The sequence below is a fragment of the Argopecten irradians genome, chromosome 13 (assembly GCF_041381155.1).
Source record: "Argopecten irradians isolate NY chromosome 13, Ai_NY, whole genome shotgun sequence".
Classification (NCBI taxonomy): Eukaryota; Metazoa; Mollusca; class Bivalvia; order Pectinida; family Pectinidae; genus Argopecten; species Argopecten irradians.
In genome coordinates, this window is record NC_091146.1 from 3,749,645 (window position 1) to 3,767,809 (window position 18,165).

Below are 18,165 nucleotides of genomic sequence, written 5' to 3' on the forward strand. Positions count from 1 at the left end.
AGTGAACGCTCTACAGAAGTAGTCCCTGAATACGAGGGTGTCCTTTTAAAAATTTACAGAATTTGTACAAGGGGAGATCTTAGTACAGAGAGTGAACTCGCTACAGAAGTGGTCCCTGAATACGAGGGCATCCTTTTAAAAAGTTACAGAATTTGTACAAGGGGAGATCTAAGTACAGAGAGTGAACTCTCTACAGAGGTGGTCCCTGAATACGAGGGCATCCTTTTAAAAAGTTACAGAATTTGTACAAGGGGAGATCTTAGTACAGAGAGTGAAGTCTCTACAGAAGTGGTCCCTGAATACGAGGGCGTCCTTTTAAAAAGTTACAGAATTTGTACAAGGAGAGATCTTAGTACAGAGAGTGAACTCTCTACAGAAGTGGTCCCTGAATACAAGTATGTCCTTTTAAAAAGTTACAGAATTTGTACAAGGGGAGATCTTAGTACAGAGAGTGAACTCTCTACAGAAGTGGTCCCTGAATACGAGGGCGTCCTTTTAAAAAGTTACATAATTTGTACAAGGAGAGATCTTAGTACAGAGAGTGAAGTCTCTACAGAAGTGGTCCCTGAATACGAGGGCGTCCATTTAAGGACGTTCCGAACAGTGATCGAATGCGCCGTTCGTTTGGACCTCCTCGGGTCAATGAGTGCATTCGGATCTGCACATGAAAACTCTTTCGTGACTTAGATTATGAAGAATAGCGATCTATATGTTATCCGTCTAACGATATCTTACTGTTTAACATTAAAATCAGGATAGTATAGTCGATAAATGGCGTATTTGTCGATATTGTACGGTAGGTGTAGGACTTAGTTTCGACAAACTAGAAAAAAAAATAACGTTGTCAGATCTTTGAATTTAATTTCTAGGCTAATTATAACATGAAGCTATATGTATCTTTTGAGAAGCAAATTACGTAACTCATACAAACGGACTGATATATACCGAGATACGGTCTCGATCTTGTACTGAATAAAATAAGATTTCATAACAATCAAGGGATTAAAACATTTTCTGTTCAAATCCGTTAAACTCTGAATATTTGACACTTAATATACATGTGTTTTAAGGAAGATGCATAATTAAATCCAGATATTCCAATTTCGCCGAGTAATCCTCTAGTATAAAACTACAGATACAGAAATATTTTCATCTCTCCATCGCCCCACCCCTGCTTTTCGTTCAATTTGTACACGCTAGTATATTTCATGAATATTGCGTATGTAGATGTCTACATGTATCATGTTTAGCTAATATGATCCTCAATAAGCACTAACACGTTCGGGAAACAAGACTTTATTTACTGTATACATGTACGATAAGACATAGGCCTAACTAATGTAATTAGATGATGCATGTATTTCCCGTTTTGAGAAAATGCATGGAAGTACTCTGATTCAGTTGATCAAATACTATCCTACGAAAAAACACATGTAAGCTAGTGTCAACAACAGTATTATATCTGTGATATAGAAACTAAACATGTACATGTAGGCATAGACTAATTATTTTCCTGTCTACTGTAATCAGCTGAACGTAGATCGAGGATTCAGAATAAGAGATTTTTTTCTTAGGCGGACATTTGCCGTATAGGTTATATTGAGGATCCAAAAATCTGTTTTAGTTTACTTTGGATAATAAATATATATCTACATTATTAGATATGCATATATCTCATCAAAAAACATACAAAAAACATACAGTTGTGTATGATGACATCGATTTTATTGACATTGTTGTGATCAAGTTGAAGTTATCAACTTCGATCGTTGTCACGTAGACGCTTTTCATCGTTACAATTTTGGCGCCAAATTCAAATTAATGCTTGAATATCTGCCTCAAACGACAATTGAAGCTAAGATATCTTGACGATGGAAAGATAGATTTTGATAAAATATGTTTCCGCTTAAACAATATAAAACCATGGATTGTCTAAAGGGTAATTGAAGTGAAATTTTTACACAGAATTTTCCTTATTCAATTTTCAAATATTATATCCAGGCAAAATAATGGCTTATTTGTGCCATTTCTTAGCTTTGTATAGCATCAAATCGGTGGCATCGTGACATAAAATTAACAGATATAACAATTTATATTATCAGAATATTACACTTTATAATGTTGAATATATAAGATGTTCTTTATAAAAATATTACCGCTCGATTTCGGTCTAATAATATAATTGTGAAAAAAGTCATTTTTTAGGGGGTAGGGGTATAGAAAGGCTAATTATTCAAAAATTCCGCTGTCAATTTTTTTTGTATTCTTTCATCATATCCCAAACAACTGTATAATTATGTAGACAAACAAATAAAGAAAATTAAACAACACAATTTTTTTAAATTAGGTATTTAAGTTGAAATTCAAATGCAAAAATTGGCCCTTTTTAGGCCTCATTTACATGCATTCGCGTGAAAAATTCATAATTAATGTATTTTTAGGAGTGGAATCGACATTGAGGTCATTGATTGCCATATAACCTTACATATTAAAGATAAAAAATGTTGTTGTTTGCAATATTTCAGTCAATTACCAAGCTTTGAAAATATGTGTGTAAAATTGTATTTTGAGTAAAACAGACGGTGAAGTAGGGTAATTGAGAGTACAATATTTCCAAAACCGCACGGTCAAATTTCAAATAAAAGCCTTAATAAACAGTTTATCAACCAATCTTTCAATGAGCAAATTTTAAAGAAAATTAAACGAGGGAAAATTTTTAGGCCTAACTGTATCGAACCACCTTAAAAAGTTACAGAATTTGTACAAGGGGAGATCTTAGAACAGAGAGTGAACTCTCTACAGAAGTGGTCCCTGAATACGAGGGTGTCCTTTTGAAAAATTACAGAATTTGTACAAGGGGAGATCTTAGTACAGAGAGTGAACTCTCTACAGAAGTGGTCCCTGAATACGAGGGCGTCCTTTTAAAAAGTTACAGAATTTGTACAAGGGGAGATCTTAGTACAGAGAGTGAACTCTCTACAGAAGTGGTCCCTGAATACGAGGGTGTCCTTTTAAAAAGTTACAGAATTTGTACAAGGGGAGATCTTAGTACAGAGAGTGAACTCTCTACAGAGGTGGTCCCTGAATACAAGTATGTCCTTTTAAAAAGTTACAGAATTTGTACAAGGGGAGATCTTAGTACAGAGAGTGAACTCCCTACAGAAGTGGTCCCTGAATACGAGGGCGTCCTTTTAAAAAGTTACAGAATTTGTACAAGGGGAGATCTAAGTACAGAGAGTGAACTCTCTACAGAAGTGGTCCCTGAATACGAGGGTGTCCTTTTAAAAAGTTAAAGAATTTGTACAAGGGGAGATCTAAGTACAGAGAGTGAACTCTCTACAGAAGTGGTCCCTGAATACAAGTATGTCCTTTTAAAAAGTTACAGAATTTGTACAAGGGGAGACCTTAGTACAGAGAGTGAACTCTCTACACAAGTGGTCCCTGAATACGAGGGCGTCCTTTTAAAAAGTTACAGAATTTGTATAACAAAGAAGCTATTATAAGAGGGTGTCAAATAGGATTCAATGCAGTCTAACCAGGAAATTAGTTTTAGGTTCATAGGTTAACAACAAAATGCTGTACCATCTAATGGAAAATTAATTTTTCATTTAAATGTTTTTTCTCCAAAAGCATTTCATGCCTTAAGATGCTTTTTGTACTAAATGGTACATGTTTTAAAAAAATATATGTCTCAAGCCATGCAATGTAAGAAGCATCCATTGATATTTAAAGATATTCTTTGATTAAATTTATCAAAAGAACAGATGAAGTTTTCAAAAGAGACTATGCCAAATATTTCATATTTAAAAAAAATATAAGAATAATGGCGGTATTGAGACCCAAGAAAAATGTGGGTAAAATATGATTTACCTTCGAAAAGTCCCATCATCCGGTGATTGTGACATCATGTTTGTGACGTCATAATCATCGGATGGTGGGACTAATCAATGGCAAAATGTACTTTACTCACATTGTTTTGGGATCTTGAAACGGACATATAGGTTTGAACAAAGCCATGCCAATGTCTCTTACAAAACGGACAGAAAAAGATAGTTTGATAAAATCTAATTATAGAAAACTCTGAGAAAATAGCTCAAAGAATAATTTCACTAGATGGGGATATATACTACCATGTATATACTAAAAAGAACGATGTTTACAAGTATTTAGACATTTATTAGTTCAAAGATCTGTAACAGCTCGATCTAGAATCGTTACAAAATGAAATGGATGATTATGTTGAAAACAACCAACTATTGAATGAGCAAACAAATCATGAGATCATTTTATAAATTAAAGTTCAATTTTTTTCCAATGGTGTCTGAAAATTTGGATATGAAAATGAAAATGGCCTGTTTTTGTTTAATTCTTTTTTTTTTATTCTGAATAAAACTTACCAAAATATACTTCAAAGTCAAATAAATATTAAATTCAAAGGAAAATTCTATCAAACCGCATGACAATTGATAAATATTTGCCGTATTAAGTATATGTAATATGTTGTTATGAAGAATAACTTAAACAAACAAACAAATTTAAAACAAACAAAAACAAACTAAAATGTGCCACACACAGACTAATAACGTATTATATACCGCTTCAGAGTTTGACTGTAAACAAAAACATTTATTTTTGATATTTTCTGAATACTACAGAATGTAGCAGACATTTAACATAAACCCCTGGAGACACATTTAGACTCCTCCATATCAAGAACAAGGTCAGTCCACTATGAAGTTTTAGGGGTGAATGAAAAGTTGCCCTTCAACTGCTGGGCAAAAATGGTAAAATATCATAGCAACTTTTGCAGTTTTTCAATATTCAACAAAAAATTAATTTCAAACTTTGAACTAACATCAAACAAAACATTAGATTAATTATGTGAACCTAAAACATCAAGGAACAGCAACAATGGAAACAGAAAGCAGGATGGCATACTTTATAGGTCAACAGCAACTGTAACCATGGAAACATAGGTGATTGTCATGGAAACTATGGAGGTGAATATGTAAACAATTTAATGTGCGCTTAGCAACAATGGTTCAGCAACAATTGTTGTCATGGAAACTAAGGTTGTACGCATAAAGCTGTGTGAATGTTGTTCTAAATAGTGGCCTAGTTATTGCAATGTAAATTGACTATAGCAACTCTTTATTTAACATGGTAACCAGGTAACCTAGCAACCAGATGTCTGCATGTGTAAAGCACAAAGGTCACTAGGAATGATCCACCTACTTCATATCCTGACAGAGTGACTGCTTTTCCCTGGAGAAATAACTCAACCATGAACACTTTTCACATTCTTGATAAAAAATTTAAAACAAATATCTTGAGAAATCCTGTATTATATGTTTTGTCAGCAAAAAATGACTTATTGAATTAAGAAATAGTTCTTTAGCAATTTTCTCTAATTTAAACTTACCAAATGCACCAGCTTTTGTTATCAGACAGATTTACACTTTCAATACCAAATGAACATATGAAAGACTTTTTTCTCTCAGTCATTTTAAGTATCTATCAATCTGTTTCAGTTCAGAAAAGGTTTCATTTTTAATTGATTTTGGTTTTAACTTTCCTTTTCCATTATTTCATTAATTTTGGTTTTAACTTTCCTTTTCCATTTTAAAATTTATTTGTGATGACAAAGTGCTAAGTAGAACAAAACTTTACAACAGCTACTGTAATCAATAATACCAAATAATTATACCACAGCTTCAAGTATATATTTGTTATATCATCCTCATTGAAATACATCTCAAAATAGATCAAATTGTCAATAAAGGTTTTACAATAACAGTACTATGCCTAATTACCCACTAATATTAATAATAGTTGGTTGATACCAAGCCACACCACACTCTATCACGAGTTCTCTACCCATCAGACAGTTAGGTTTCCTACATTTTTTTACCTGTTCTTCTCTGATATCTTCATCCTCCAGTGAACTAAGATCTCGGTCAGGCGTGACCACTTCCCCTGTTGTTAGGTACCAAAAGTTGTTGCCTTCCAATTTTTTAATCTCCCACAGGTCCGACGGCACCTGGTACGCATTGTCTTCCTCCGCCTCTCCCTACATACGATCAACAAATTTGAACACTTGTTTTAGCTGGGAATATTCATCCAATAGTTATTTGAATTACTTTTTCATTCAACAATGTGGCTATTACCACTAATAAACATTTGAATACATGTAATTGGATGTCATGCCCCCTAGATTTAAAGGTCATGACCCCTATAGATTATCAAATTGGATTGTTCTATAAGTCATGCCTCCTGAATTTAAAGGTCATGACCCCATAAGTCATGCCTCCTGAATTTAAAGGTCATGACCCCAATGGATGATACCGTTACATTGTTGTATAAGTCATGCCTCCTGAATTTAAAGGTTGTGACCCAATGATACCGTTACATTGTTTATAAGTCATGCCTGATTAAGGTTGACCCCAATGAGATACCGTTACATTGTTTATAAGTCATGCCTCCTGAATTTAAAGGTTGTGACCCCAATTGACAATACCGTTACATTGTTATATAAGTCATGCCTCTTGAATTTAAAGGTCATGACCCCTATTGATAACTAAATTGGATTGTTGTGTAATTATTTCTCCCAGCAGCAGATACTCACAGATTTCGCGGAAAGCGTTGCCACCACAGCTGAGATTGTTCTTATGGTGGCTGGCGAGATGTTCAGTATCAGGTCTGTGGTAGATAGGTCCATGTGGGCCCCTTTACCAAAGGGAGCCTGGCTATAGAATGAGATCTCACAAGGGTTGAGTATCTGTAACAAAACATAATTATACACAGTATATCTGTCCACAGAGCATGGCTATAGAAAGAGATCTCACAAGGGTTGAGTATCTGCACAAAACATACACATAATTATACACAGTATATCTGTCCACAGAGGCTGGCTTACAAGGTATTAATGAAATAGGATTCTCTAGGACTGTCATATACCCTCACCTAATCTTTAGCCAGAAGGTATTCAGGTAATTGCAGCTTGGAAGCCTCAAACTAAAGGATAGGCTAATGGCAATTGTCTAACCACAGTGAATACTATTCTAACTTCTACAGAAAGCTTATGTGTAAATTACAAAAGATATGTTCTTTGTATCATTTCACAAAAACAAATTTAGCATTATTTTTTCCCTTTTTAAATTTCAGTTGGTAGATACTGTAGTCTAAATCTTGCCACAATGAGATTAATTTTTAATTTTTCCATAGGAGGGATATTTGTTTAAGGAATTTTCATGATGTAGATATCAGATAGTTAAATGTCCTGAAGAATGAATGATTTCTGTTAGAATTGAATTTCGGCCAGAAGAAACATACCTGTGACCCAACATTTTGACGCTGGTTAAAAACACAAGAGATAATCTGAAGATCTCGGATAGTGGCAGACATTTCTTGTCGCTCCGCTGACATCCTCATCTTAAAGGACAGATGTGTCTGAAAAACAAAATTATATTACAGATAATAAATAAACAAGTATTTCTTCACTCATTTCATCTCCCGTCTTTTTACAAATATTGATGAGTAAGAGAGAAAAATTATAGTGGTAAGAAGGAAGGGAGGGGTCAGGGGTTGGAGGGGAGGGGAGGGGGTAGGGGTGGGGGGGGGGAGGGGAGGGGAGGGAGAGGGGGGGTAGGGGTTGGAGGGGAAGGGAGGGGGTAGGGGTTGGAGGGGAGTTGAGGGGTAGGGGTTGGAGGGGAAGGGGAGGGGGTAGGGGTAGGGGTTGGAGGGGAGGGGGGGGGGTAGGGGTTGGAGGGGAGGGGAGGGGGTAGGGGTTGGAGGGGAGGGGAGGGGGAGTAGGGGTTGATTTCAAGCTCAGGGCCTTCAAATTCTAGCCGGATGATCTACCTGGCATTGATTCCTCGAAAGAAACTTGAGTAAAAAACAGAATTAAGGCAAATTGACACTTTTGATGACCAACTCCATCCTATTTCCTAACAGCTGTTTGGTTCACAATCAAATCAAGTTTGAACGGACTATAACACTATTCACGATACTCACATCCATTTTGAGGGCCGTACTGCTAGGCTTTGATTGGTCCTCTATGAGAATGATCTCAGGCTTCTCCATGGTAACGCTGATTCTCATCTCAGCGAACGGTGCCTCTTGTGCTTGTTTAGATGGAGTGGCTGTAAATAAATGAATTTATTAGCATCATCAATGCCACGGAACACTACAATGTTTTGGAAATGTTTCTGAACACCTGAATTTTCACAATTTCTCACTAAAGTATGGGAGAAAAAGAATCAAACATGGGTCTGTCAGATTGACAGGGATATCTATCTCATTTGGGCTATCAACGCTCGGCAAGCCAGGAGTAGACAAGCCAAAATCTTTCCGTCTGGTTGAGATATTTCTGTCCACTTGACAGACCTATATCAGATTCTATCATTATCAGACATAAAAATAATTATGTAAAATGCAAAGCCAAGATATATCTATGAAATCTAGTGTAGCCTTAAGTCAATACCTTTTGGTTTATCCTCCTTGGCTGTTACCGCCGGTTTGGATTTGGACTCGGGCATTTGGAAGAACGTAGCGAGGGCCATGAGGAAGTCCACACATACACAGATGTATAGGCTGCTGACCTTCACCACAACTGAAACAGGATGTCAACAATTTATATGTCTGACAAAAACAACACAACAGGATGTCAACAATTTATATGTCTGACAAAAACAACACAACAGGATGTCAACAATTTATATGTCTGACAAAAACAACACAACAGGATGTCAACAATTTATTTGTCTAACAAAAACAATTGAACAGGACGTCAACAATTTATTTGTCTGGCAAAAACAACACAACAGGTCGTCAACAATTTATTTGTCTGGCAAAACCAACACAACAAGACGTCAACAATTTATTTGTCTAACAAAAACAACACAACAGGTCGTCAACAATTTATTTGTCTAACAAAAACAACACAACAGGTCGTCAACAATTTATTTGTCTAACAAAAACAACACAACAGGTCGTCAACAATTTATTTGTCTAACAAAAACAATTGAACAGGACGTCAACAATTTATCTGTCAGACAAAAACAACTTAACAAGACGTCAACAATTTATTTGTCTTACAAAAACAACATAACAGGAGGTCAACAATTTATTTGTCTAACAAAAACAACACAACAGGTCGTCAACAATTTATTTGTCTAACAAAAACAACACAACAGGTCGTCAACAATTTATTTGTCTAACAAAAACAACACAACAGGTCGTCAACAATTTATTTGTCTAACAAAAACAATTGAACAGGACGTCAACAATTTATCTGTCAGACAAAAACAACTTAACAAGACTTCAACAATTTATTTGTCTGACAAAAACAACTTAACAAGACGTCAACAATTTATTTGTCTTACAAAAACAACATAACAGGAGGTCAACAATTTATTTGTCTGACAAAAACAACACAACAGGATGTCAACAATTTATTTGTCTGGCAAAAACAACACAACAGGATGTCAACAATTTATTTGTCTGACAAAAACAACACAACAGGACATCAACAATTTTTTTGTCTAACAAAAAAAAACACAACAGGACGTCAACAATTTATTTGTATGACAAAAACAATACAACAGGACGTCAACGATTCATTTGTCTAACAAAAACAACACAACAGGATATCAACAATTTATTTGTCTTACAAAAACAACATAACAGGACGTCAACGATTCATTTGTCTAACAAAAACAACACAACAGGACATCAACAATTTATTTGTCTAACAAAAACAACACAACAGGACGTCAACAATTTATTTGTCTGACAAAAACAACACAACAGGATGTCAACAATTTATTTGTCTAACAAAAACAACACAACAGGACATCAACAATTTATTTGTCTGACAAAAACAACACAACCGGATGTCAACAATTTATTTGTCTTACAAAAACAACTTAACAGAACGTCAACAACTTATTTGTCTCACAAAAACAACACAACAGGACATCAACGATTTATTTGTCTGACAAAAACAACACAACAAGATGTCAACAATTTATTTGTCTGACAAAAGCAACACAACAGGAAGTCAACAATTTATTTGTCTGACAAAAACAACACAACAGGATGTCAACAATTTATTTGTCTGACAAAAACAACACAACAGGAAGTCAACAATTTATTTGTCTGACAAAAACAACACAACAGGATGTCAACGATTTATTTGTCTGGCAAAAACAACACAACAGGATGTCAACAATTCATTTGTCTGACAAAAACATCACAACAGGACGTGAACAATTTATTTGTCTGGCAAAAACAACATAACAGGATGTCAACAATTTATTTGTCTGACAAAAACAACACAACAGGACGTCAACAATTTATTTGTCTGACAAAAACAACAGAACAGGATGTCAACAATTTATTTGTCTGACAAAAACAACTCAACAGGACATCAACGATTTATTTGTCTTACAAAAACTTTTAATGGTACTAATTCACATACCATGTGACACCCGATAACGTTTGTGCGGGACTAGTATCTCCAAAGGTGATCTTATGTTACTCTTTGTAATCTTTCCACTGAAATGACGTTAGCATGGGATATCAACTTTTGACGTTATTCCATCACCAATAGAAACAATAGTTCCGCACAAACGTTATTCGGTATCACTTGGTACGTGCATTAGTACAATTAAAACACTCACTATTATAATGTCAGAAAGTTAAATATAAATGCTTTCAATCTAAACACTTCAAGTGAAACTCACAACAACCAGAGCATCAAGTTATTTTTAGAGAAATATCAAATGCTAAAATGGGAACCCAAAATCAAAGTACAAAAGAAAAGTGTGTCTTAATTATAAATACTGACACTGTAGAAGTTTCATTTAGAAGAAAATAATTTAAATATGTGTGACTTACTATCTTTGTCCTGGTTACTGTCCTGTGTAAAACTGACGTCTATCATGTTGGCTCCCTGGCCCCCTCCTGTACCGACAGTCTTCTCCGTCGAATCATAATTTCTCTCAATCATCCTGAAACCACAAATATTGATTTAAAATCAAATTTCAATAAATTACTCTTGCAAAAAGAGATAAAAAACTTCAACTTTAAAGACTGAAACCTCTAGATGATGGCCACATAACCATATATACATACCTTGTGACTCCGTTCTGTTTTTCTGGTCTGGCATCGTCTACGACCGTGTCCTTGAGAATGACCTTGGTAACTATGGCTCCATGCCATCCACAGCTATGACCTTGAGTGCGACCTTGCCAAGACATTTAGATGGGTCTCTTGTGCTGGTACCAGAATCCTGTAAAAGATTTTTATTGAATAGTTTATCTACAGCTAAATTCTTCCTTGTGTTTGGGGCTGGTTATAATGTCCTGCGTATTATCACAAGTCCTCAACTTCTAGACCTCAAGTTCAAAACCCATGTGAGGCAGTTGCCTGTTACTGACTGCTTGTAAATGGTTTTCTCCAGATACCTACTTTCATGACTGGCCTTCCTAACGCTCCTAAACACATTATTTATATGATCAGACACTGTCTGGAATTGTTATTAAGCACAATGCTGTCAGCACAAAATATGCTATTAAAAATAATCTTATCTTTGATTGAGATCCCTACCAAGTTGCTTTCTCCTGTATACAAGGCAGCCTCTAAGCTCTTCATTTGGAAGTTAAATTTAACCTTGGTGTAATTGACCTTGACCTCTGTTGAGCCACTGGCCTTTGGCGTCACCTGACCAGCAGATGCTAAATAAAGAAATATTGATGTTAAATTCTAGGTGAAGTGATGCTTATAATAGTAAACATATGGTGTGTAAACAATTTATAGGGTTACTTTGAAAAATGTACAAAGATTCTGAAAATTAATATCTCAACACACTTTGGTATATGTAAAGAATGAATTTCCAGAACAAAATATGGAAGTGACAGTGTGAGAATAAGACAACTAATTTCGTCAAAATTTGGAGTACATATTGCAATATCCCCATATCAATATTATTAATTGACCGATGAAATTGCTCCTTACATGATCCAGAAGGTGATTCCTGTGAAACTGTTACAGAACTTTCTGTTGGCTGTTCAATCTGGCCTTGACCTGCGGTCTCCTTTTTTGTTTGACCTTCGTTTAAATTTTCATCCAGAAGTGACATGGCCATTTTGAAATCTCCTTGACTCATAGTTGCCTAAAAACAATAAATTACATCAAAATTGTTATTGATTAAACAAAAACATACATTTTTAATTTTAACTTTTAAAATAATAAACATTCTGTAAAATTATTGAAGTTAGCTTAGTTACCAAATTATCTTACCATATTAATGGGTATGGTTAATACATTGTATAGTGATATTTTCTATGATAATGGGATGGTTAATACATTGTATAGTGATATTTTCTATGATAATGGGATGGTTAATACATTGTATAGTGATATTTTCTATGATAATGGGTTAATACATTGTATAGTGATATTTTCTATGATAATGGTATGGTTAATACATTGTATAGTGATATTTTCTATGATAATGGTATGGTTAATACATTGTATAGTGATATTTTCTATGATAATGGTATGGTTAATTCATTGTACAGTGATATTTTCTATGATAATGGGATGGTTAATACATTGTACAGTGTTATTTTCTATGATAATGGTATGGTTAATACATTGTATAGTGATATTTTCTATGATAATGGTATGGTTAATACATTGTATAGTGATATTTTCTATGATAATGGGATGGTTAATACATTGTATAGTGATATTTTCTATGATAATGGTATGGTTAATACATTGTATAGTGATATTTTCTATGATAAATGGTTATACATTGTATAGTGATATTTCTATGATAATGGTATGGTTATACATTGTATAGTGATATTTTCTATGATAATGGTATGGTTAATACATTGTATAGTGATATTTTCTATGATAATGGATGGTTAATACATTGTATAGTGATATTTTCTATGATAATGGTATGGTTAATACATTGTATAGTGATATTTTCTATGATAATGGTATGGTTAATACATTGTATAGTGATATTTTCTATGATAATGGTATGGTTAATACATTGTATAGTGATATTTTCTATGATAATGGGATGGTTAATACATTGTATAGTGATATTTTCTATGATAATGGTATGGTTAATACATTGTATAGTGATATTTTCTATGATAATGGGATGGTTAATACATTGTATAGTGATATTTTCTATGATAATGGGATAATACATTTAATACATTGTATAGTATATATTTTCTATGATAATGGGATGGTTAATACATTGTATAGTGATATTTTCTATGATAATGGTATGGTTAATACATTGTATAGTGATATTTTCTATGATAATGGTATGGTTAATACATTGTATAGTGATATTTTCTATGATAATGGTATGGTTAATACATTGTATAGTGATATTTTCTATGATAATGGTATGGTTAATACATTGTATAGTGATATTTTCTATGATAATGGTATGGTTAATACATTGTATAGTGATATTTTCTATGATAATGGTATGGTTAATACATTGTATAGTGATATTTTCTATGATAATGGTATGGTTAATACATTGTATAGTGATATTTTCTATGATAATGGTATGGTTAATACATTGTATAGTGATATTTTCTATGATAATGGGATGGTTAATACATTGTATAGTGATATTTTCTATGATAATGGTATGGTTAATACATTGTATAGTGATATTTTCTATGATAATGGTATGGTTAATACATTGTATAGTGATATTTTCTATGATAATGGTATGGTTAATACATTGTATAGTGATATTTTCTATGATAATGGTATGGTTAATACATTGTATAGTGATATTTTCTATGATAATGGTATGGTTAATACATTGTATAGTGATATTTTCTATGATAATGGGATGGTTAATACATTGTATAGTGATATTTTCTATGATAATGGTATGGTTAATACATTGTATAGTGATATTTTCTATGATAATGTTAATACATTGTTAGTGATATTTTCTACATAATACATTGTATAGTGATATTTTCTATGATAATGGGTTAATACATTGTACAGTGATATTTTCTATGATAATGGTATGGTTAATACATTGTATAGTGATATTTTCTATGATAATGGGATGGTTAATACATTGTATAGTGATATTTTCTATGATAATGGTATGGTTAATACATTGTATAGTGATATTTTCTATGATAATGGTATGGTTAATACATTGTATAGTGATATTTTCTATGATAATGGGATGGTTAATACATTGTATAGTGATATTTTCTATGATAATGGGATGGTTAATACATTGTATAGTGATATTTTCTATGATAATGGTATGGTTAATACATTGTATAGTGATATTTTCTATGATAATGGTATGGTTAATACATTGTATAGTGATATTTTCTATGATAATGGTATGGTTAATACATTGTATAGTGATATTTTCTATGATAATGTATGGTTAATACATTGTATAGTGATATTTTCTATGATAATGGTATGGTTAATACATTGTATAGTGATATTTTCTATGATAATGGGATGGTTAATACATTGTATAGTGATATTTTCTATGATAATGGTATGGTTAATACATTGTATAGTGATATTTTCTATGATAATGGTATGGTTAATACATTGTATAGTGATATTTTCTATGATAATGGGATGGTTAATACATTGTATAGTGATATTTCTATGATAATGGTATGGTATAATACATTGTATAGTGATATTTTCTATGATAATGGGTATGGTTAATACATTGTATAGTGATATTTTCTATGATAATGGGATGGTTAATACATTGTATAGTGATATTTTCTATGATAATGGTATGGTTAATACATTGTATAGTGATATTTTCTATGATAATGGGATGGTTAATACATTGTATAGTGATATTTTCTATGATAATGGGATGGTTAATACATTGTATAGTGATATTTTCTATGATAATGGGATGGTTAATACATTGTATAGTGATATTTTCTATGATAATGGTATGGTTAATACATTGTATAGTGATATTTTCTATGATAATGGGATGGTTAATACATTGTATAGTGATATTTTCTATGATAATGGGATGGTTAATACATTGTATAGTGATATTTTCTATGATAATGGGATGGTTAATACATTGTATAGTGATATTTTCTATGATAATGGGATGGTTAATACATTGTATAGTGATATTTTCTATGATAATGGTGGATGGTTAATACATTGTATAGTGATATTTTCTATGATAATGGGATGGTTAATACATTGTACAGTGATATTTTCTATGATAATGGGATGGTTAATACATTGTACAGTGATATTTTCTATGATAATGGTATGGTTAATACATTGTACAGTGATATTTTCTATGATAATGGGTATGGTTAATACATTGTATAGTGATATTTTCTATGATAATGGGATGGTTAATACATTGTATAGTGATATTTTCTATGATAATGGGATGGTTAATACATTGTATAGTGATATTTTCTATGATAATGGTATGGTTAATACATTGTATAGTGATATTTTCTATGATAATGGGATGGGTTAATACATTGTATAGTGATATTTTCTATGATAATGGTATGGTTAATACATTGTACAGTGATATTTTCTATGATAATGGGATGGGTTAATACATTGTATAGTGATATTTTCTATGATAATGGAATGGTTAATACATTGTATAGTGATATTTTCTATGATAATGGGATGGTTAATACATTGTATCAGTGATATTTTCTATGATAATGGTATGGTTAATACATTGTATAGTGATATTTTCTATGATAATGGGATGGTTAATACATTGTATAGTGATATTTTCTATGATAATGGTATGGTTAATACATTGTATAGTGATATTTTCTATGATAATGGTATGGTTAATACATTGTATAGTGATATTTTCTATGATAATGGTATGGTTAATACATTGTATAGTGATATTTTCTATGATAAAATGGGATTGGATTGGTTAATACATGTAGTGATATTTTCTATGATAATGGGATGGTTAATACATTGTATAGTGATATTTTCTATGATAATGGGATGGTTAATACATTGTATAGTGATATTTTCTATGATAATGGGATGGTTAATACATTGTATAGTGATATTTTCTATGATAATGGGATGGTTAATACATTGTATAGTGATATTTTCTATGATAATGGGATGGTTAATACATTGTATAGTGATATTTTCTATGATAATGGGATGGTTAATACATTGTATAGTGATATTTTCTATGATAATGGTATGGTTAATACATTGTATAGTGATATTTTCTATGATAATGGGATGGTTAATACATTGTATAGTGATATTTTCTATGATAATGGGATGGTTAATACATTGTATAGTGATATTTTCTATGATAATGGTATGGTTAATACATTGTATAGTGATATTTTCTATGATAATGGTATGGTTAATACATTGTATAGTGATATTTTTCTATGATAATGGGATGGTTAATACATTGTATAGTGATATTTTCTATGATAATGGGATGGTTAATACATTGTATAGTGATATTTTCTATGATAATGGTATGGTTAATACATTGTATAGTGATATTTTCTATGATAATGGGTATGGTTAATACATTGTATAGTGATATTTTCTATGATAATGGGATGGTTAATACATTGTATAGTGATATTTTCTATGATAATGGGATGGTTAATACATTGTATAGTGATATTTTCTATGATAATGGGATGGTTAATACATTGTATAGTGATATTTTCTATGATAATGGGATGGTTAATACATTGTATAGTGATATTTTCTATGATAATGGTATGGTTAATACATTGTATAGTGATATTTTCTATGATAATGGGATGGTTAATACATTGTATAGTGATATTTTCTATGATAATGGTATGGTTAATACATTGTATAGTGATATTTTCTATGATAATGGGATGGTTAATACATTGTATAGTGATATTTTCTATGATAATGGTATGGTTAATACATTGTATAGTGATATTTTCTATGATAATGGGTTAATACATTGTATAGTGATATTTTCTATGATAATGGGATGGTTAATACATTGTATAGTGATATTTTCTATGATAATGGTATGGTTAATACATTGTATAGTGATATTTATCTATGATAATGGGATGGGTTAATACATTGTACAGTGATATTTTCTATGATAATGGTATGGGTTAATACATTGTATAGTGATATTTTCTATGATAATGGTTATGGTTAATACATTGTATAGTGATATTTTCTATGATAATGGTATGGTTAATACATTGTATAGTGATATTTTTCTATGATAATGGGATGGTTAATACATTGTATAGTGATATTTTCTATGATAATGGGATGGTTAATACATTGTATAGTGATATTTTCTATGATAATAGGGGGTTAATACATTGTATAGTGATATTTTCTATGATAATGGTATGGTTAATACATTGTATAGTGATATTTTCTATGATAATGGTATGGTTAATTACATTGTATAGTGATATACTTTCTATGATAATGGGATGGTTAATACATTGTATAGTGATATTTTCTATGATAATGGTATGGTTAATACATTGTATAGTGATATTTTCTATGATAATGGGATGGTTAATACATTGTATAGTGATATTTTCTATGATAATGGTATGGTTAATACATTGTATAGTGATATTTTCTATGATAATGGTATGGTTAAATACATGGTTTACATTGTATAGTGATATTTTCTATGATAATGGAATGGTTAATACATTGTATAGTGATATTTTCTATGATAATGGGATGGTTAATACATTGTACAGTGATATATTTTCTATGATAATGGTATGGTTAATACATTGTACAGTGATATTTTCTATGATAATGGTATGGTTAATACATTGTATAGTGATATTTTCTATGATAATGGGATGGTTAATACATTGTACAGTGATATTTTCTATGATAATGGTATGGTTAATACATTGTATAGTGATATTTTCTATGATAATGGTATGGTTAATACATTGTATAGTGATATTTTCTATGATAATGGTATGGTTAATACATTGTATAGTGATATTTTCTATGATAATGGTATGGGTTAATACATTGTATAGTGATATTTTCTATGATAATGGTATGGTTAATACA

At 31.8% G+C, this 18,165-nt stretch overlaps 1 protein-coding gene across 1 annotated transcript in view; it reads right to left on the reverse strand.

Moving 5' to 3' along the window:
- LOC138306604 (intermembrane lipid transfer protein VPS13A-like) overlaps window positions 1-18,165 on the reverse strand; it is a 200,463-nt gene that overhangs the window by 87,530 nt on the left and 94,768 nt on the right. Inside the window, 11 exon segments of the mRNA XM_069247042.1 lie at window positions 5,236-5,265; window positions 5,912-6,070; window positions 6,626-6,778; window positions 7,333-7,449; window positions 8,014-8,141; window positions 8,483-8,611; window positions 10,900-11,012; window positions 11,137-11,218; window positions 11,221-11,293; window positions 11,611-11,738; window positions 12,019-12,175. Of these exon segments, the coding sequence (XP_069103143.1) occupies window positions 5,236-5,265; window positions 5,912-6,070; window positions 6,626-6,778; window positions 7,333-7,449; window positions 8,014-8,141; window positions 8,483-8,611; window positions 10,900-11,012; window positions 11,137-11,218; window positions 11,221-11,293; window positions 11,611-11,738; window positions 12,019-12,175 (1,269 nt within the window).